This window comes from Colletotrichum godetiae, assembly GCF_030913485.1.
Source record: "Colletotrichum godetiae strain CBS 193.32 chromosome Unknown BDP55scaffold_13, whole genome shotgun sequence".
In the NCBI taxonomy this organism is placed as follows: domain Eukaryota; kingdom Fungi; phylum Ascomycota; class Sordariomycetes; order Glomerellales; family Glomerellaceae; genus Colletotrichum; species Colletotrichum godetiae.
In genome coordinates, this window is record NW_026851261.1 from 106,603 (window position 1) to 126,684 (window position 20,082).

The 20,082-nt window shown below is 55.1% G+C and overlaps 9 protein-coding genes across 9 annotated transcripts; 7 read left to right on the forward strand and 2 right to left on the reverse strand.

The window, feature by feature from the left end:
- Window positions 1–147: 147 nt before the first annotated feature.
- BDP55DRAFT_548609 (ubiquitin carboxyl-terminal hydrolase) lies at window positions 148–1,785 on the forward strand (the record flags this gene model as incomplete). Its single annotated transcript, XM_060568858.1, has 1 exon — window positions 148–1,785. The coding sequence occupies one exon, from the start codon at window positions 148–150 to the stop codon at window positions 1,783–1,785; it is 1,638 nt and encodes a 545-aa protein (XP_060431572.1).
- Window positions 1,786–2,447: 662 nt separating this feature from the next.
- BDP55DRAFT_630015 (eukaryotic initiation factor 4E) lies at window positions 2,448–3,588 on the reverse strand (the record flags this gene model as incomplete). The annotated part of the gene is made up of 3 exons (XM_060572102.1): window positions 2,448–2,619; window positions 2,672–3,508; window positions 3,557–3,588. The coding sequence occupies 3 exons, from the start codon at window positions 3,586–3,588 to the stop codon at window positions 2,448–2,450; spliced, it is 1,041 nt and encodes a 346-aa protein (XP_060431573.1).
- A 1,257-nt stretch (window positions 3,589–4,845) lies between these two features.
- Window positions 4,846–7,238, forward strand: BDP55DRAFT_657946 (tetratricopeptide). The gene is made up of 2 exons (XM_060574443.1): window positions 4,846–5,327; window positions 5,377–7,238. Exons 1-2 carry the CDS (start codon window positions 5,231–5,233, stop codon window positions 7,143–7,145), a joined length of 1,866 nt encoding a protein of 621 aa, XP_060431574.1. The 5' UTR covers window positions 4,846–5,230; the 3' UTR covers window positions 7,146–7,238.
- A 354-nt stretch (window positions 7,239–7,592) lies between these two features.
- BDP55DRAFT_71333 (uncharacterized protein) lies at window positions 7,593–8,621 on the forward strand. Its single transcript, XM_060578237.1, has one exon. The coding sequence runs from the start codon at window positions 7,700–7,702 to the stop codon at window positions 8,324–8,326; it is 627 nt and encodes a 208-aa protein (XP_060431575.1). The 5' UTR covers window positions 7,593–7,699; the 3' UTR covers window positions 8,327–8,621.
- On the forward strand, window positions 8,621–9,963 carry BDP55DRAFT_71353 (uncharacterized protein). Its single transcript, XM_060578243.1, has one exon. It carries the CDS (start codon window positions 8,687–8,689, stop codon window positions 9,518–9,520), a length of 834 nt encoding a protein of 277 aa, XP_060431576.1. The 5' UTR covers window positions 8,621–8,686; the 3' UTR covers window positions 9,521–9,963.
- Window positions 9,548–10,009, forward strand: BDP55DRAFT_726792 (uncharacterized protein; the record flags this gene model as incomplete). Its single annotated transcript, XM_060579194.1, has 1 exon — window positions 9,548–10,009. The coding sequence occupies one exon, from the start codon at window positions 9,548–9,550 to the stop codon at window positions 10,007–10,009; it is 462 nt and encodes a 153-aa protein (XP_060431577.1).
- On the reverse strand, window positions 9,896–12,446 carry BDP55DRAFT_657953 (acetoacetate-CoA ligase). Its single transcript, XM_060574444.1, has 5 exons — window positions 12,283–12,446; window positions 11,709–12,224; window positions 10,951–11,664; window positions 10,274–10,906; window positions 9,896–10,228 (listed from the first exon to the last, which is right to left on the reverse strand). Exons 1-5 carry the CDS (start codon window positions 12,391–12,393, stop codon window positions 10,070–10,072), a joined length of 2,133 nt encoding a protein of 710 aa, XP_060431578.1. The 5' UTR covers window positions 12,394–12,446; the 3' UTR covers window positions 9,896–10,069.
- Window positions 12,447–13,279: 833 nt separating this feature from the next.
- On the forward strand, window positions 13,280–15,836 carry BDP55DRAFT_630019 (uncharacterized protein; the record flags this gene model as incomplete). Its single annotated transcript, XM_060572103.1, has 5 exons — window positions 13,280–13,282; window positions 13,394–14,026; window positions 14,304–14,360; window positions 14,429–14,686; window positions 14,754–15,836. The coding sequence occupies 5 exons, from the start codon at window positions 13,280–13,282 to the stop codon at window positions 15,834–15,836; spliced, it is 2,034 nt and encodes a 677-aa protein (XP_060431579.1).
- A 3,615-nt stretch (window positions 15,837–19,451) lies between these two features.
- Window positions 19,452–19,901, forward strand: BDP55DRAFT_630021 (uncharacterized protein; the record flags this gene model as incomplete). Its single annotated transcript, XM_060572104.1, has 1 exon — window positions 19,452–19,901. One exon carries the CDS (start codon window positions 19,452–19,454, stop codon window positions 19,899–19,901), a length of 450 nt encoding a protein of 149 aa, XP_060431580.1.
- Window positions 19,902–20,082: the final 181 nt, after the last annotated feature.

Consider the following 20,082-nt stretch of genomic DNA (forward strand, 5'->3'; position numbering starts at 1 on the left):
GGCGTGCACCTAGAGCGATAGACTGGCGACTTTTTCCATGCCTGAACGGCAACCACCAATCCACGCCTGCGACCTCAGCCTCGCACCCGCAAGGAAACCACCAACAACACTCGATACCCCTCCAGAAACCACACACACACACACAGCATGGCGCACAGGAAACGTCACGCCGAGGACCCCCTCGACGAAATCGCAGGGATCGACTCACCCGCGTCGAAACGCTCACGAACCGTCGACTCCCTCATCTCCAACGGCTCGCTCGAAAACGGTCACGACACAGCGACGACGACGGACGACGCAACACCCACAAATGGCGCCGCCGAGATACCACAAGACGATGAAGATGACAGCGAGATAGAACAAGACGCGCCGGTCCAGGTGCCGATCCGCCAATTGGCGCCGACAGACGGCTACGACGACCTGTACCTCGACACGATCGACCGCAACGTCCTCGACTTTGATTTCGAAAAGCTCTGCTCCGTCAGCCTGTCCAACATCAACGTCTACGCATGCCTGGTCTGCGGCCGCTACTACCAGGGCCGCGGACCCAAATCGCACGCCTACTTCCACGCCCTCGACGAGAACCACCACGTCTTCATCAACATGCAGACGCAAAAGGTCTACGTCCTCCCCGAAGGCTACGAGGTCAAGTCCAAATCCCTCGACGACATCAAGTTTGTCTCGGACCCGCGCTACACGAAACCCGAAGTCGCCGCCCTCGACCACACGCCACTGCGCGCGTCCTTTACGCTCGCGGGAAGGGAATACGCACCCGGCTTCGTGGGCATGAACAACCTGAAAGAAAACGACTACCTCAACGTCGTGGTCCAGGCTCTCGCGCACGTCGCGCCGCTGCGCAACTACTGCCTACTGGAGGACCTCTCGTCCCGCTCCGAGCTCGCCAAGCGCTTCGGCATCCTCGTCCGCAAGATTTGGAACCCGCGCGCCTTCAAGGCCCACGTCTCGCCCCACGAGCTGCTTCAGGAGATTTCCCTGCTCTCGAACAAGCGCTACACCCTTACGGCGCAGTCCGACCCTGTCGAGTTCCTGTCATGGTTCCTGAATAACCTGCACCTGGGCCTCGGCGGGTCCAAGACGAAGCCCGGCAGCTCCGTGGTGCAGCGCATCTTCCAGGGGAAGCTCAAGGTCGAATCGCAAGCCATCACAGCGCGCGCCGACGCAGGCGATCGTCTACGCTTCGAAGACGCCGCCGTGTCAGTGACGTCGTCCCGCTTCATGTTCCTCACCCTCGACCTCCCCGCCGCGCCCCTCTTCCAAGACGAGCTCGAAAAGAACATCATCCCACAAGTGCCCCTCACAACCATCCTCTCAAAATACGACGGCATCCACGCGCAAGAACACCTCGCCCAGCGTAAGCGGTACCGCCTGCTGCACCCTTTACCCCCCTACCTCGTCCTGCACGTCAAGCGCTTCAGCCAGAACAAGTTTGTGTCAGAGCGGAATCCGACGATTGTCACGTTTGACCCGCGCGGCCTCGACGTGAGTCCGTACGTCGAGCCGAACCCGGGCGAGTGGCCCCCCGGCGAACCCATCTGGTACGACCTCGTCGCCAACGTCGTCCACGAGGCTGTGCGCGCCAAGGAAGATGTCGCGGACAGCGGGGAGGAGCGTAAGACGTGGAAGGTGCAGTTGAAGGACAAGGGCCGCGACGAGTGGGTATCGTGTCAGGATTTGTTTGTGGAAAAGGTGCAGAGCGAGCTGTTGTATTTGGGTGAGACGTATTTGCAGGTGTGGGAGAGGCGGAGGACACCGAGGAAAGCATAGATTGTACGAATAATGATATCGGGATGCGTCAATGCATCCAGTTCATGTTCATGTCATTTGGGGAATGTTCAAAAGTGAGCTCATTTCGTAGTCATTTGGGACTATCCATACGGCCCGTGCCTTTCGGACCGCGCATCCAGCAGCCAACAAAAGCATACCGAAGCATGCGACACTTTGATCGCAAGTAGTGTACACCTCCCGAAAAAGATGATGAAGATTGGGAATGATCCATGACCTGCCCGCGTGGTCGCAACCCATAAAACAAACGTGACCGCTAAACGTTTGACCGCTGACCCCCCGTTCCATTTCCCTTCTCCTCACAGACCGCTTTGCCGATTCCCGTTTCCGAGATCGATAAAAGATTGATCGTAAATTCCAAAAGGGGGATTTCCCCCCCTTCATCAAGGGAACCACACAACCGTCTCCAATGTTTCCAAACCTGCTTCCTCATTTTTCCCCATATAGGTGTACTTTTGGTCGGAGTTTCACAAACCCGAATGCTATGAAGATCCGTCGTAGGGGTAGGGGGGGGGAAGTAGTGGATCCAATAGTGTACAAATAAACATCAAAGATGGCTTTGGAGGGAGAACAAAACAAAATGCAACAAGGTGTTGGTGTGGCGTTTCCCAGCGATGAGGGGTCGTTGCTTTTCGTGGGCGTGCTCACGAAGCGGCGGGCTTCTGCTCTTCGGTGGCCTGTTTGTTGCCGCGTTTGTCGTGCTGCTTCTCGCGGCGGGACTCCTCGATGGCGGCTCGGTGCTGGATGCTCTCGTCGTGGGACTTGAACTCGAACTGCGTGTTGGGCGGGCACTTGAGGTACGACTTCCACGTTTCACTGCGGTTGTTAGCTTTGCCTACACATGAACCCATGGACCAAGACAACTTACCGAATCCTCAGCACGCGTCCGCCGGTCGAGCGGGTCCAGATACTGATAATATCCTCGCCGTTGCGGACGCTCACCACACCGCCACAGACCTCTTCGCTGGCGTCGATGAAGGCCTCGCCGAGGAGCGCAAACACGGTATCCTCCCAGTACCGGTCGACGATGCCCTTCTTCAGACGAAGCACCCACTTGCCGCCGCTTCTGTTCTCCTCGTCCTCCCAGATTGGGCGGATGCCCCGCTTGAAGAAGTGGTATTCCCAGCCCACGGACAGCTCAGAGGGCCGCTTCAGGTGGGGGTAGCCGACCCAGAACTCCTCCACGGTGTTGCAGTGGATCATTGGCGTCAGCGACTTGGCGTACTCTTGGTACGGCTGCCCCTTTGGCTGGGGCGGCCGGCACCACGTCACCCACTCGTACTTGAGGGGGTGGACGCGGAGCTGCTCCGAGGACGTCCGGGCCGAGGCGGGCTGCGAGCCCAGGGCCTTTCTCTCGGGGATCGGGGCGATGGAGGGCACCTTGGCCGCCAGATCGTGCGACGTCGCCGCCTTGGCGCCCATCTTGCCCATGGCGAGGTCGAACGGGTTGCCGGGGGACTTGGGGGTCTTGGCCGAGCCGAAGGAAGCAAAGGCGCCGGAGCCCAGGCCAAAGGCGTTGGCCGCACCGGCGGCGGTGGGGGACGCCATGCCGCCTGCGCCGGGAGTCGTTACGTTGTTGAATGGATTTGATTTGCCGCCGTGTGAGGACGTATCGCCGCCGAATCGTTTGGCAAAGGAGCCGTTTCGGTTGGCGTCACCGCCCGGCGCGGGACTACCATTTGTCGAGAGTGAAAGCTTGCCAGAGCTGGAGGTGTTAGGGTGGGTGGTGCATGGAGACAAACGAAAGGCTTACTTTGTGCGGCGGGTCCACAGGTTGTTATCCATGAGGACTGCTTTCGACGGCTTCCGGGGGGAGGAGGGGTGAATACGGCTTGGTCTCGTCAATCCCTCAAACGTCAAGGGCGGCGGCACCTTGGTTTGCTGTTAATGGTCGCAGTTGTGTCGGCTGGGACAGGGCGGATAGGAGTTGGGATGCGATGAGGTCGGGATGGCGGCGGCGGCGGGCGTTGGCGGGCAGAGGCGGTCGACGAGGGCCTGCTGCAGGGGCGGGTTGGAGACGGAGGCACAGAGAGGAGAGAGAGGAGACGGATGGCAGTTGGAGAGAGACAGCGGCGTGCGAGAGCTTCGGCGGGGGTGAGGTATGACCAGGGGGGGGAGGAAGTTCTTTCGGTTGGAGAGCAAGGTAGCGTCGGTGGTATCTCGAGGGGAGTTTGCGTGTGCGTGTGTGTGGGTATTACAGACGTTGTTGATTTTTTTGCAGTGTTTGAGCGATGTTGTGAGGCGGGAGTGGGAAAGGCGAATTATCGACTGATGGGGAACAATGAACAGCTTGAAGAGAAAAAAAATAATACGGAGTACGGATACTGATGTGCCCCATCCTCCTCGACCTTAGTCGTCATCTTGTTATCGATGGCGGATAGAGCGATAGCGCCTCGCTTAGCCCAGGTTAGCCTTACCCCTGATGGGTTCACTGGGAGGTCCTAGGCCAATGAGAGGGGGCGAGGGGGCAGGCGGGCACGCTGGAACGGCGCACCACAGTGAGGTCACAGCGAGGTGTCCTTGAAGGCTCGGGGCTGGAGACGCCCGCCGTTCGTACTTTGTACCAAGCATTGGGCGCGGGTAGCTTTTGGTAGGGCAGCATCAGCAAAAACACCCAACCTACGGAGTACCATCCTAGGTATTTCACCACTTGCATTTCTCGGATTGGGCGGACATGCCTTTACTCGCATATTGACCCGTAGTCACTCATCACTGACGAGCAGTTGTCTGCTCCCGGCACTTGGGATGGCGGCGTCTTGTCGTCAAAAGCACCTCAACGGTCGGATGGGGAAGTGCAGAGCGTGCATGGCCTGAAACAATTGTCGGCTTACCCAACTAGCATTGGCCGCAATGGAGTCATAGATGATAGAGTTGCAGTGCTGTCAGTGAGGGCACCCACGCATCTCAGCTCAAGCTTTGGTGGCGGTTGACGTGCTATTTTTGCACCGTCGTGCCGTCCAAGCGCCAGAGCCTCACGACAACATTCGACCTGGCGACAAGATGCTAGATACCATCTACAGACAGTCCATCTACAGACACCTGGGCAAGACTTGGTGCCATAAAATAAGTATCGATGTCAGACCAACGCTGTACTTGTAAGACGCAACAGCTGAACATCAACGGCAACCACGTGGTGTGCCTGGGAGAGACCCAAAGACGCCCTCTGGTTGGCCTACCCCGCCATTTACTCGGCCCACACCCCTGGCGGCGCCCGGTGCACAGTGCATCCACGTCCCCTCCAATTCCTGCCCGTCATCCAAAGAAAAGAAAGTGCAGATTCCCGTCGCGCCTGAGCCCACGACGCGCTTACCTCACCCCGTTGATCGGCATCCCAACGTCAACCTCGAACCCGCCACACTTTTGTCACATACACCACTCGGTCATGCCCACGATCTAGCCACCTCCCTCGTTGCTTCGCCGCCTCGCCATGGAAAAGTTCCTGCGGGAATGGAGGCAGGATGCCCTGAACAAGGCCCAATACGATTCCGCCATCTTCATCGGCGACAAGCTGCTAGCCTTGACCAGTATGTGAGAGGTTCCTGGCGCCCGCTCTGCCCTGTCTAACGTGGACAGACGACGATAAGGACGCCTTTTGGCTGGCTCAAGTCCACTTTGCTACCGGCAATTACACACGAGCTCAGACTTTCCTCGCAAAACAGGACCTTGTCGCCCGCAATGTCTCCTGTCGATACCTAGCGGCACATTGCCTCGTTAAGCAGTCAAGATTCGACGAAGCCCTGGCCATCCTCGGCGAGCGGAACCCGACGCACCTCATCAATAATGCAAGCAACAAGCGGAAGCAACAGAACACGGCGCCCCTGGGTAGGGCAGTTAGCCACCCGAAGGGAAGCTCGAGGGATAGACATGCCCGCGACGAGGCTGCAGAGGAGGAAGCGACGAACCGGAAATACGAAGCCGCCATGTGCTACCTGCGAGGCATCTGCTACGCCAAGCAGAACGCCTTTGACCGGGCCAAGGAGTGCTACAAGGATGCCGTGCGGATCGATGTACAGTGCTTTGAGGCGTTCCAGCAGCTCATGACCAACGCTCTGCTGTCGCCTGATGAGGAGTGGGCATTTCTCGAGTCGCTCGACTTTGACGCCATCAGCGTCTCTGGGGATGTATCATCATCACAAGAGGCGGCAGAGTTCACAAAGATGCTCTACACAACGCGGCTGTCAAAGTATAGGGAACCTTCGGCATTCACCGCGGCGTGCGACTCTCTGTCGACGCACTACCGTCTGGCGGACAACCCAGACCTGCTCCTCGCCAAGGCCGACCTCCTCTACACGCAGTGTCGGTATCGAGACGCCCTCGCCATTACCGAATCCATTCTACAGGACGACAAGTATAACTTTAGCGTCCACCCCCTGCATCTGGCATGTTTGTATCAGCTCAAGATGAAGAATGCGCTGTTTTTGGTTTCTCACGACCTGGCGGACAACCACCCCGAGGAGCCCTGCTCGTGGTTGGCCGTGGGCATATACTACTTTTCGATTGACAAGATTGCGGAGGCCCGTCGGTATTTTAGCAAGGCTAGCATGATGGATGCACACTTTGGTCCGGCGTGGATCGGCTTCGCACACACGTTTGCCGCAGAGGGCGAGCACGACCAGGCCATCTCGGCATACTCCACAGCAGCGAGGCTATTCATGGGAACGCACCTCCCGCAGGTGTTCTTGGGCATGCAGAATCACGCACTCAACAATATGACATTGGCGGAAGAGTTCCTCAAAACGGCATACGGTCTGTGCAAAACGGACCCCCTTCTTCTGAACGAGATGGGCGTTGTCAAATATCACCAGGACAAGCCGCAAGATGCTGTACAATTCTTCCGGGCGGCGCTGAAGATAGCCGCCGACATTGACTCAGACCCGCAAGCGTGGCTGGCACCGAGGACAAACCTGGCACATGCGTATCGTCGGCTGCGGCTGTGGAAGGACGCACACATGGAGTTTGACGAGGTCCTGCGGCAAGGAGGCAAGGACGCGACGATATTCTGTGCGAAAGCGCTCATCTATCTTGAAGAGGGACGTCCAGAAAAGGCCGTTGTGCCGTTGCATGAGGCGCTCGCGATTAACCCACAGGACAGCATAGCTACGGAGCTACTAAACAAGGCCCTGGAAGAGACGTCCACGATTGACGTTGCCGAGGGCGACGAGCTGGAGGCGTTTGAGCAGGAGCTCGAGATGGGCAAGGCGGCTGCCAGGGAGCGCATATCGAACAAGCTCCCGAAACTACGGCGGGATGCCAAAGGAAAGGCCAAGGTCAGCAGGCCGAGGGTGCTCATGGACGAGGACGAAAAAGGTGAAAGCATGATGGAGATGACTGATGATGATTAGCCTGACGCGGCACAGTACTGTTATCTGGAGGCAGCCGCCAGCATAGATATCAGTTAATGAATAACAAAAACCTATGAATCTCGATTAGCTCTGTGGTGATGAAGCTTTTGGCAGTGACTTCAGCTAAGCAACGTGGCTTTGGGAGTCATGCCGCCACTGTGGGTTAGTCTGGTTCTGTGACGAATGCGATTGACCCCATTCGTCGGGGGTGTGGTGCCTCGCATTCGCTCGCTAGTGTGGGATTCCGCGGCGGAACGATACCCCGGCGTGCTGACAGCCTGACAAAGTCGAAGGGATTGCGCCGACCACGTTCCGCTAGATTGGGGGGCATGCGGCCGCATATGGGCTGCTGGCTTGGGCGAGTTGTGATATAAGGTGACCTAGGGTCTTGAAGTTTAGGGATGAAGACTGTCGCTTCCAATTGACCATCACTCTGCATCTCACGACTTTCTGCGACCCATTGAGTGTGCTGGCAAAGTTCTCCCTGAAACCTCAACCATCAGCCAGTCAGCTCCAACGAACCAAATCCTCAAGAAGAACAAAAGACAAAAGCCATGTCTCGCTACTTCCCCCACACGGCCTACGCAGAAGACCAGCCCCTCGCCGGCACGATCCTCACAGTCCACGTCCTCACGCGCGGCTACACAACCGGCACCGTAGTGGGTCTCGGTATCGCGGCCGCAAGTGGAGTCGCCAGCCGGATCCGCGGCACAAAGCCCGTGCCAGCCGCCGCCGTCGCAGCCGCCCCGTTCCCCACATCAGCAACAACAGCATCCATAGCAACGGCAGCACTCCGATCGTCAGGACTGCACACCTTCCTACGTAAATCAGGCACAGCCAGCGCCATTGGCCTAGGCTTCACCGGCGTCACCATGCTGGCGAGGATGTACGGCCGCGAAGACATTGAGTGGCGCGATCGCGCGTGGAGGCTGATGGAGAGCCGGAGCCAGCTGGAAGTGGACGATTGGACGTACAGTGGTGCGGCGGCGGGCGTTGCGTCCCTTGGGATTGCGAGGGCGGCGGGGGTGAAGGGGAGTGCGCTTGGTGTGAGAGCTGTTGGTGGTGCGGCTGGTCTGGGGAGTCTTGCGGGTACTGTTGGATATATGGTTTGGAGGTATGGTGTGCATGGGGGAAAGTATCCCGAATATGTTGGTCCGGAGGCTGCGCTGTCGAGGGTTTGATGTGCTTGTGGTTTGAAGATTGCCGTGAGGCTTGTACTTTAGATAGATCAATACCCCAATGGCTTTGCTTACCTCGACTGCGCCGCAACGTCTTGGCAATGCGTGTCGCCGTTTGAAGGGCGGCCGCCTGACTTTTTGTTATGGCGGACAACTTCGATTGGTTCGCTGCCGACGTGCATGTTTCTGTTCGGGAGGACTCCGCCTTGAAGCAAGTTGGAGGAAGCCAACTGATGAAGGGTTCGGTGGGGTCCACAGCGTCTGAGGGACGATCCCCCTTGGCTAGCAGTTTGTAAGCTCCTTTACATGTTCTGAGAAGTGTCGGCAGCTCTCTATACCGACCAGAAATCTCGAGCCTCTGGTATGATGGCTCGAACGTCGCTGAACGTTGAGACTGACGCTTCCAGCTCAAGTTCCTTGCAGGCTGTGCCCAGCACCGTGCAGTCTAATGACATGTCAGACTGCGAAATCTGCCACCTAATCTGGACCCGTCTCACAACGCCTCCTAGTAAAGAACACCGCGATATCATCAACCTAGGCTCCTTAGAAGAAGCTCTGGCCTCAAAACGCAGCAGACACCTGCCACTAGTCAAAATGTTCCTAAAACTATGCAGCCAACGAAAGCAATCTGCCCGCTGCGTCTCAGCCGACGTAGGCATCGCAGTCCTTCGACCAGGCGTGCTCTACTTGACAGGGACTAAAGAGCACGGCGTCAGCTGGGCCAGACTCTTACTCGTGAGGAGGGTTTCAATTCCAAACCACCCAGGAAACGCCCGCATCCTGGACCCTGAGTGGATCGATACCAGCCTCGTGATCGTACTTGGAACTTTTGGCCTCCGACGGCGGATTGTCTCTAATCGGTCCAGTGTGAGCCAGCTTGGACCATGTGACCTTCCGTCTTGGTCCTTGGTTGGGTGGCAAGGCGCTGTCTCCGTCGGACGCAATGAAGCCGGTCCAGTAAATTGGTTTAACTCGATCCAAGAGACGATTTCCATCACCACGTGGTATGCGTGTGCTACGCCGACGTCAGCGCAGAAACGGAGAATCAGATCCTCGTGGTTTGAGAATCGCCAAGCGTACAAAGACTTTAGACTGCCCCTGCCTCCCGGATGGACTCGACAAGAGATTCCCGAGAGGTCCAACAGCAGACAGGACGAGGAAACTGACGAGCACGGGCTACTTTATCCAGATGGGTGAGACAAGTACACCTTTAGACATGTTAGCATGTCTGACGATGACTTTTCCTGGTACTGGCCTTTCTCTGTGCCGGACATTCAGGAATCAACCCGGCCGTTCATGCCGGAACAGACTCTATGCATTAGCTGCGACACCCGCCGCGCCCGCGTCTGTGCTTTTCAAGCAGGCAAAGAGAACGACGCCTCTCTCTATAATGATGAAAACAAAATAGGGGTCCTGCGATTGCACCACAAGGATCAACTTGAAAGCTTTCCCTCGCTGGATGCCGGCTGGGCTGCTGCCAAGGAGGTCGAGTTGATGGCTATCTGCCGCGTGCGGAACTACGAAAGGACCTTTGATGATATCCGCCCAATTGCGGCCACAGAGGAGTATGTTGTGCTGTGGGTGGAGTGGATCGACGGGGTTGCGTACCGCCTCGCTAGCGGACATGCCGACAAGGCGGCGTGGGAGGGGCTGCCTCTAGAGGATGTATCTTTGATTCTGGGGTGAGCTGTACTCTATCTGGTATCCTATATCGCTCTAGATCCAATATCTTCTGTATATGTAATTTTACAGCTTCTCCTTACCGGCGAGCAGCTCCTCGATCTTGGCGAACTGGTAGTAAAAGTCTAGGCTCTGCGGGTTGAGAAGCGTGCCACTTGGCTTGATGGTTCTGCCCGAGACAATCTGCTTCACTGGAAGTTCGACCTTTTTAAGGTTGACCGTCGTCTGTTTTGTCAGTGTGGTCAACGGCTGAGGGGTCAGGACACTTACCGGTATTTCGGGCGTCTGGAAGATATACTTGGGCACATGCCTCTTGGTCAACTCTCTCTGGATCTTGTCCTTGACCTCGGCCACCAGCTGACGGTCAAATTTCTCACCCTCGCGCATCATCAGGAAGAGCATGACGCTCTCGTCATTGTCAGTGGGGCGCCTCTGCCCAACGCACAGGCTGTCGATGACCTTGTTTGAAAAGTTGCGCTCAATGACGGCGTAGATCTCGGCACTGCCAAAGCGAACACCACTGGGGTTCAGCACGCCGTCAGCACGTCCCAGGAAGGAAATGTTGCCCGTCTTTGGGTGGATGGAGCAGAAGTCGCCGTGTGCCCAGACGTTATCAAAGCGAGCAAAGTATGCCGCGTGGTACTTGGAACCGGGGGCGGCAGAAGCGAAGTTGGGCGAGCTCGGTGACAGTCTCGGGGGTGCCGAGTCGCCCCAGAGGAAGCACGGGATGTTGGGGAAGGCGGCAGTGGCAACGAGTTCACCAGGTGTGCCAGTGGGTACGGCCTCGCCAGGTCCATCGGGCAACTGTGCGTCGTAGATGGCGATGGGGACGCCAAGGGATGGGCCTTGGGTTCCTCCCACGTAGACAGGGTCGAGGGGGTTCTCCATACCGAAGCAGCCGGCCTGAAAGCGTTAGAAGAAAAGTTTAGCGAATGTAGGGGACTTACAATATCGGTGCCACCAGAGATATTGGCAAGGTGAACGTGTTTCGGGAACCCTGCGTCGTAGAACCATTCGAACAATTGGTCAGAAAGAACCATGCCTGTGCTGGTCACAATCTTTAGCGAACTGAGATCCGTCACCTCTCGCGGGCTGATCTTGTTCTTGGCGACTTCAAACATCCATCTCGGGCTAATGCCCAATTTCGTCACACGCTGCTCGCCGAGGATGCGAATGAACGACATGAGGTCGGGGACGAAAGGCGAGCCATCGTACATGACGACACGTGCACCCGATAAAAGGGCGGCCACGTTAGCAAGGTACATGATCCAGCCAGTCGTGGTGTACTGCAGAGTGACGGACTCGGGGGACATTGACTCGTGCAGGCGGCCTTCCTTGAAGCTGTTGAGCATGACGCCACCAACGGTGTGCACGATTGCCTTTGGGATACCCGTGGTTCCAGACGAGTAGTAGATTAGGAACGGTGCATGGAATGGGATGCGTGTGAATGAAGGTGCTGCAGACGTTGAGGAGCTGAGAAACTTGGACCACGTCTCGGTCTTGGAGATCGACGAGACATCGTATGGTTTGGAGAAGCGCGGGATCGAGACCAGACCGGAGAATGAAGGACACGAGCCCATGCCGGAGACGACCTCGGTCATCTTGTCTCGAAGGTCGGCCGTCTTGCCGTTGTATATCGTGGCGTCGTCAAAGAAGATGAACTGGCATATGTGAGTGTGGTTCGTAGAAGTGGGGATTGACATACTTTGGGATCGACCTGCGTAGTCCTCTGCAGGATACCCTTCACGCCCATATCCGTAGATGAGCTGCTAAAGATTCCACCCAACCACGTGGTTGCTGCAAACACCAGTAGCGTTTCGATAGAGTTGGCACCGACGAGTACGATGCGGTCGCCCTCCTTGACGCCTCTGGCCTTCAAGGCTGCTGCCAGACGACCCGCATCACGACGTAGCTCGCCCCAGGTAAGATTGCGCACATCACCGCGGTTGCCTTCTCGGATCTCGGTGACGGCAACTTTGTCGTCTTCCTTACCCTCGGTGCCGTGATGGTCAATTGCATCGGACGACCCTCTTGTGAAGAGCAGGTTCTCGGCCCAATTGAGATGCACACCGGGGAACCACTTGGGGATGGCGTCTATCGGGAGCGATTCGTCCACGACTGATGTTGGACGCCCTTCGTGGATCAAATTGGCGTAGTCAAAGAGATGGCCGTAGAATGTGGCGCGGTTAGCGACAGTCCAGTTGTGGAGGTCGTCAAATGTCTGGGAATCGTGTAAGCGGACGGACTAATGTTGGGGGGGAGATTCGGGGAATACTGACCTTGAGCCGGAGGTTGAACTTGGAATTGACCGATTGCAGGTATTGGTACATTTGCGTGGCCTTGGGGTCTGGGTGCTCCCAGAGCTTGCGGGGGATCTCGTGGGTGTCCATGTTGTTGAATTGAAGTTGCGATGCTAGGACAAGAGCTGTCGTTCGGAGTTGGGTGGATGAGATGAGGGAGAGACGACCAGGTAAGATGGGTCCGTGGGGAGGTTGGGGTATATCGGGGAGTTTGGCGCGCTTCCCCAACGTTGGCTTGCCTCGGGTTGTGGACCACGGGGATTGCGGGGTTGGCGGCCCGAGCTAACATGCCGAGAGGGGCCGATCCGGCCCGCTTGGCGCGGCTCTAAAACGAGAATACGATGGGATGCCGATCAACATCGTCGCATTCAGCAGTCACCGTTCTCGTGACACGTACTCGAGCAGTACTGGGAGGCTGCATCAAGCCTTGGGCAGGAAACACGTCGATACCCGTCACATAAAGTGGTGCGATTGCCACGACGACGTCCGCTACACAATCGGGAGCTCCACGTCGAAGCGATTTGCTCCCATGCTTCAGCTCACGGCAGTAGCCTTTCCGAGACTTGAATGCGGCCATATAGGGTAAGATCTTCCACAAGATCTTGGTACATTCACGAGCTCTTGTCATAGGGGGCTTCGATGAATGTGACAAGTTCGCATTCATCAAACTTGGTGCCCACTATCTAGAGTCCGGTTTCATCACCAATGTATTCAGAGTAACTAAACACGAGATGAGAGACAGATCTGGGAGATTGATCTTCAAATTGCCTGGCGAGGTGCTACGGCTACTTGTCAGTCTTCCTATCGGCATCAGTGATAGTCCCCTGTATTACACCTGAAACCAGTTTGAGCATCGCATCGATGCGACCACAAAGCAGACCATTGCCGCGCGATTCTATAAGCTTCAATTCCAAGGGCAGAAACCTTTAACACTGTCCCCTGCATCCAGTACCTTGACGAGGCTAGCCGTTGAAAAATGGTATTTCCTTCGAAGTAAGCGCTCGGGTAACTGGTTTGCTTGCGCTCATGTTGGAATCTCCTTCCCAGCTTGAGGCTGAAATGATTGGCGTGTTGTACTTGGAGCTTGTAGAAAGGAAAAGTACAAACAGTCGGCGATTATGAAGAAGGAAGTTTCGATTCAATTTCCATAAGGAAGGAGGATCAGTTCAAGTTCAAAGTTGATGCCACCGTATGCCCTGTAGGCCCTATCGTCCCTGTAGTCCCTACGGTTCCTTCCAACTCTGTCATACTTGTCACCTCTACGGGAAACTTTTACATCCAGCACTTGTCAAGGTACTGTCTTCTCATGCCCGAATTTGAACCCGTCTCACAAGAAATAGCAGCAGCAACGCGGAAAGCCAGATCAGCGAGGTCCGAAAACATGGCTTGCATACCGAGCCTGCCCCTCAATGTGTTCGAGGCCCAACAGAAGCAGGTGGTGGCCGACGGCACCGACTACCTGGCGGACGTCAAGGTTCGCCTCAATGTGGTTCGGGGTGGATTCGACGATACCGCAACCGATTTAGGATTCGCCAGAGACGAGCCCATCACCTTCAATGGCCTCGACGACCTCACCCGCGTCGCGACAGTGGCGGCGTTCATGGAGCAAGCGGCACCGTACAGGCAAACCCAAAGGCGAGTCGTAAATCTGGGAGAAGCGATCAGGTCGATATGGAAGGAGTTGCCCCTCAAGGGCGTGATACCCAAGGAGATCATTGTCGAGGTACTGGCGTTTGCGTGACCCTACATCAAAGAGTTGGACAAGGTGAATGACCTTTCCGATGAGGATGGCGATCAAATACGAAGCGTCAATCTCCAGAGCACGCAATCTCTTTTCGAACTACTCGAGGGCAACGCCATGGGCAGCGATGCATGACAAGAGAAAGAGGCGGCCGGAGACATTTGAGAGCTACCAAAGCCAAGGCGAACACGGCTCAGTGTTGACGGAGCAGCTCAGGTCACTTGTCGATCGGCTTACTCTCGCGTCAGATGATGCGTAGGACGCCGAGGCTAGGCAAGTGGCTGAGATGCGTGAAAAGAACTCCGAGGTGATCAAGGTGAAGGGGAAACTCACCCATCTGGAAGTCGTGAACTCGACTCTTTCCTTCGAGCTAGGCGAGGCCAGGAGAAGGCCACCGCAACTGAAGCTCGGCTCCGCAAGGCAGAGAGCTCAGTCAAGAGCCTTCAGTCGGCCCTGCAGAGTTTCTCGGAGACTACACAAGGCGAGCCAGAGATCGACCAAGACGACAGTGAGATGGACCAGGACCAATCGCAAGAGGATATGTGCAACGCGTTCAAGAAGTGCGTCACTGGTCTGAAGACGCAGATAGCTTCCCTCAAGGAACGCAACGCAGCACTCGAGCTGCGAGCAGATACTACTGAGGTGAGCCTCAGAAAAGAAAAGGCAAAGTGTGAGCGGAACGAACGAACGCGCTACTAAAGGACTCAAGAGCAACATCAAGCATCTTCAAGACAGCCTCGGTACAGAGCAACAGAGGGTTATGGATCTCTCAGATGACAATAAGAAGGCCAAGATGAAGCTGAGGGAACTTGGAGAGGACTATGCTTACGAGAGCACACTGGCGACGACCAATGGCGGCAAGTATCTAGATCTCAAGTCATTTCACGACATTCTCAAGAGTGAAAACGCAAAGCTCGAGGCGGATCACAAAGGCCTCGTCTCGAGTCACCGGGAGGCCAACTCTGCTCATGGGAATGCCATCAGGGATATGCAGTTGAAGTTGAGCAAGGCCGAATCTACCCTCAAAGACTTGGAGTTGAAGTTGAAGGAGGCCCATTCCAACCATAGCAAGGCCAAGTCCGCTCACGAGAACGCCATCAAAGCCTTGGAGAAAAGGCTGTCCGATGATGCGACCTCTCACGAAGAGGCAATCAAGGAGATTGAGACTAGGATGACTGATGCCGTGTTCAGTAATACAGAGGCCACTACGTCTCCGAAGAATTCCCATGTTGATGAGCTGGTGAATGTGGCGCAACAGCACGAGGAGGTAAAAGTCAGAGAACACGATGTGTGGTTTTACACCGCATCCGAGAAACTGGAGCGCATGCGATCGGACCTGGAAGCGGAAAGGACACTGCACAATATCACTGTAGCCGATATCCAGACCGCGAGAGCAGAGCTCGTCGCGAAGACGACCCACTTTGATGCCAAGGTCGAGGAGCTCAGGCAAGAGGGTGTTCGCCTCGGCATGTGGTACCTTCACGAGGCGCCTCAGATCGCGGTCGTGGATGACGTAGATCCCACTTTTCCGGAGTACCTGACGTTGACAATCCCAGCGGAAGATGGCGATTACAGCGGCGATTGCGAGATTGTCAGGAGGCAAGGATGGCCCCTGTGCGTCATGTTCAACACGGCCAAAAAGGTCTGCTGGTTCGTCAACCCAGACTGCTGCAAGCTTACTCTGCTACAGTGGTCATTCCGTGGTCCATCAAGGACGATGACCATGGTGGCGATGGAGGGTAAAGCAATTTTGTTCCGAGCTCGGGCCTGGCTGGATGTTCTGATGGAATAGTAGTTGTGGATCAATGGCACTTTCAACATGAATACGTTTCTCTACAATTTGATGCACCCGTGAAGTGAATGTACATCTCCTCAGCCATTCTAACTAAACAGAGATTCCACAATGTCATCCCTCATCACATATGCACGGTAGACACGATTTCTGAAAACGGAACACGTGGGATTTGTATCGTGAGGCTTCTAATGGTAACCGTACTCCGTCGGGTCCCTCCTCTTAAAAGGGTTAGCCGAATACTCAAGTAAGGGGGGTCCGCAATGACCTTGGATGTGTACGTATGATTCAAAGGGAGTTTATATTCCTTCTCCAACCTAGGCATCCATGGACTTCCCTCGTTGGATACCTAGATCAAGTCTACTGACTACAGGCAACACTATTCGTGGTGCGATTGTGACTTGAGACAACCCCTCAAACCCGTTAGGCTCCCTTGTAAGCCTGGAAGAGTACAAGGGAATGTGGGATCGTTGTAATGCCACCACCAGAAGTATTCGGCAATGATCGGGTGTCGTCGAATTTGTCTGTAAGTTCCGGTTCAGACCGCCGTTGAAATCCGTGTGGGGCCGGATGCGTGTCCAGTCGGATTCATCGCTGAGAATGTCTCTTTCGGCATAGGTACCTTATGTGGCACCGCTACTGGAACTCAACGCTCCAGCGGCAGGTTCTTCACTTCAGCGTGCAATGGGAAAAACACAATAGTCATCTGGCACTCTACTTTTGCCAGGGAACTTATTTCTGGCGAAATTCCGCATGCTAATCGGCTGCTGGCCAAAGTTGAATGCCTCTGTCGCCGTGAACATGGAACACCAAGGCGGCTCAACACGTCCAATGGACTTGTCTCTGGGGGAGAAATAACAAGGATACGGCAGACTCGCACTGGGCGGGTTCGCCAATAGGTTCCGGCCACGTTAGAGGGGACGCACATGCTCTGCTCTCAATCCTCGTTTTGAAGTCGTAGTTATTACGAACCTTTGGACTGCTTCTTCGCACTGCCAAGTGTGGAAAGACGACAAAGGCTCGAAGTGGCTCTTTCTGTCTTCAGACCATCGTTGTCCTCTTGGACTCTTCCTTTGTACAAATGATAATTTAACTTTGAACGATCGAGCCAAATGACCCTGAATATAAAAGTATAGTTCGTTTTACTCCAGACTCGTTGACTTGAGTTCTGTTTGTTATCCCTTCTGATGAAATAAGCTCTTGGATGAACTGGAGTCTAGTCGAATGCTCCAGATCCCCTCAACGAATATTTGGTTCGATGAGTCACGCGAGCATGTATACTCAGAACCACAAGTGACCTTCACCTTCGTCTGAGCGGCCTCGGTGCCTTCACTTCATCACTCCACGTTCGACCTCTTCTTTTCCTCTTTCCTACTTCAACTCACCCTCAACTCACCCAAACGATAGTCATTCTGCGGCCAGAATCGCAATAAGATGGCCCCACACAAGCCGCCTGATAAGCGTAACAAGATTCAACCAGGTGTGTCCGGCTCATCCAAGAATGGCCAAAGCGCCAGTAGTACTAACTCAATTTTCCATAGACATATCAGAGATACAGAAGATAGCGGCAGGACTCGGTCCAGGCCACGACGTAGTGTTGAGTACCAACGACGGATTTCACATCCAGAACAGTGCCGCCGAAGCCCTCGATGCATTTCTATCGCAGTGGAAAGCCCAGCGCCCCGAGAACGGCAACATGCGCGCCTTCATCACCTGCCAGTGGGTCCAGACGGAGACCAAGAAGAGATCTCATGACGCGTTTGCATCTTCAGGGGAAACCATCGACGCTTCTTCCACCTCCAGAAACAACAAACATGTGATGCCCGCCGCCGAACTCCTCGGCTCTATAGGTCGCTCCTTCAAAGCCTTTGAAAAGGAAAAAGTCATTGGAGAGATCAGAGACAAGCCAATTGCGGAGGTCCACGAAGAAGTCAGAAGTCGGCTCAAAAGGGATCGTCAAGTGATCCCAATCTTTTCCGAGTTCCTCCTCAGTCTCGAGACCATACGAGAGTCTCGCCCGACCACGACCATTCACGATCGGTCAAAGAGGGTGTATCCCGTGGGAGTTGTCGACGCCAAGGCCGTCATCGACGCCCTTGATGCGACGGACAATTTGGGGTATGCGGCCTTCCTTCCAGTCTAACACACGGCGAGCGAGATTCTGGATCATCGCATCCGCTCTGACATTGACCCTATGTCGGCCAAGGAACTGCCAGAGTATATGAAGCGCGCGCGGGCCTGGGATACCGGAGTATCGAGGCGCAGTTCATAAAGGCTGAGAAGGCAGGTGGGTCTCCATCTCGTCCTGCAGTTGAAGCCTACACATAAGCCGAATTCCGACCCGAAGTTGAAGCGGAGCCCGCACTTGAAGTCACTGAAAACGAGCGAATCAATCAAGATAATGCAGAACTCAAGGCACAACACCAACAGCTTCAAGAATATAACCGATGACTTCGGCGACAACATAAGAGGGATGAGTACACACATCTCAGAAGTATAAACGGCAGAACAAACGTCAGCTGAAGGAGAATGGACGCTTGGAAGACAAACTACAGCTTCAGAAACAACACGGTCAGCCTCAGATCATCAAGCGAGACGCTGCGCTTCCTGAAGCTGAGTCTACCACGACAGTGAATGAGAGTGTCAAGAACCTCATCTAGAATACCTTCGAGGATGGGGAAGAGGCCAGCGCGAGAAGACATGAAGAGGTCATGAAGTCAATCTCTGGCCTACGGCAAACTCATGCCGAGCCGTCACGGAAGAGAGCGCGTTGCAATTCGCTAGGCGCCTTCCACACATCTGATCACGACGCTCCACGCCATGGTCTCCACCAGTGAGAATGGTCGTGAAAACCCTCTCCGCCTTCGGCATCCTACACGAAAATGGAAGCATGCTGTCGGTGAACCACGGTTCCATATCGCGCATCACTACAGAATGTCAAAATGGCCGATGGTGTTGGCGAATCCTGTGTTCTCCTCCGGCCCCAGGATAGAGTTCTCTTGTAGACGAGATAGTAATATGATGAGACTGTGCATTACAAACTGAATCCCTGTGACGTGTCGGTATCTTCTTCATTCTTGAAGGGCCTGGTCGCTATGTTGCTTTGAGGTCTCAGTCCATGTTGATCAAGGTGCCACTTTCCGAGGCACTGTAGGTACCTGCGTTAGGGCGGCCCCGTTTCCCGAAAGAGGCAATTTCGCAAGGCCGGAGTGCATCCGACTGGACGACCCAATCCTCCCCGCACGGACTCTACAGGCGCTACTGCCCAAGCCCTTAGGTCAAGTTTAACAACAGGTGATGAGATTCTCGTCCTAAAGGGGGCCTCTTCGCCCTAGAAAACATTCCGTACCGATTGCTAGAGGCGCGAGACTCCTGACTCTAATTACAGTATCCTCTTTAGACTGCCTAATGAGGACAGAGGGCGATGGGTAAAGAAAAAAAATTACTTGGGATTGTAGCCAAGTTGACTTTCTTCAGTCCATGCTCCACCATCACCTTCTCGGGCACAATTCACCTACTTCCTCACTCCACAACCAATTGCTCCCTACCTTACCTTTGTTCACATCACTGCCAGTTTCATACTATTCCAACTATCGACCACCATCGAACATCAAAATGCCGCTCGCAAAGGAAGGTGGCATGAAGGTGCCAAACGCACGCAAGGATTTCCGTAAAGAAACGCCCGCCCATGTGTCCTCCAGCGAGAGCAGCAACAGCAGCAGCAGCTCAGGAGAAGAGGAGAGCAACCAGCCTCCTAGAAAACACCTCCAGACAGATAAGTGGGCCAAAAAGCGCAAGGTATCTGTCGGTACGAAGCCGACAAGAAAACACAAAGACCGGACGCCTGGCAGCGACGAGTACGATGAACGCTACGAGTCTGATGGAGGCAACGACAGCGACGAGGGCAAGAAGCCCCCGCCGCGTAAGAAGGCTTGTGCTCATGCCAACGCAAACACAACAACAACCAGACCAACCGGAAAGATCAAGGGTCCGGGCAGGGGTAAGGGCAAAGCGAAGGTCTCCGAGGCCAGAGAGTCCTTGTTCATGACCGCAGACCTGCAATAGATAGACGACGAGAAGAGTTTTCATGAAGAGGTCCACAGCAGAATACCCAAAGAAGTCTTTGTGGAGCTCGACAGGAACGTTTCTCCCGTCACAATAAAAGAGATTGATCAAGTTCTTCCAGAAGAGCCCGAATATGACGAGGGCTGGGCGACCGAAGATGAAGTGAAGCTTATACAGGATT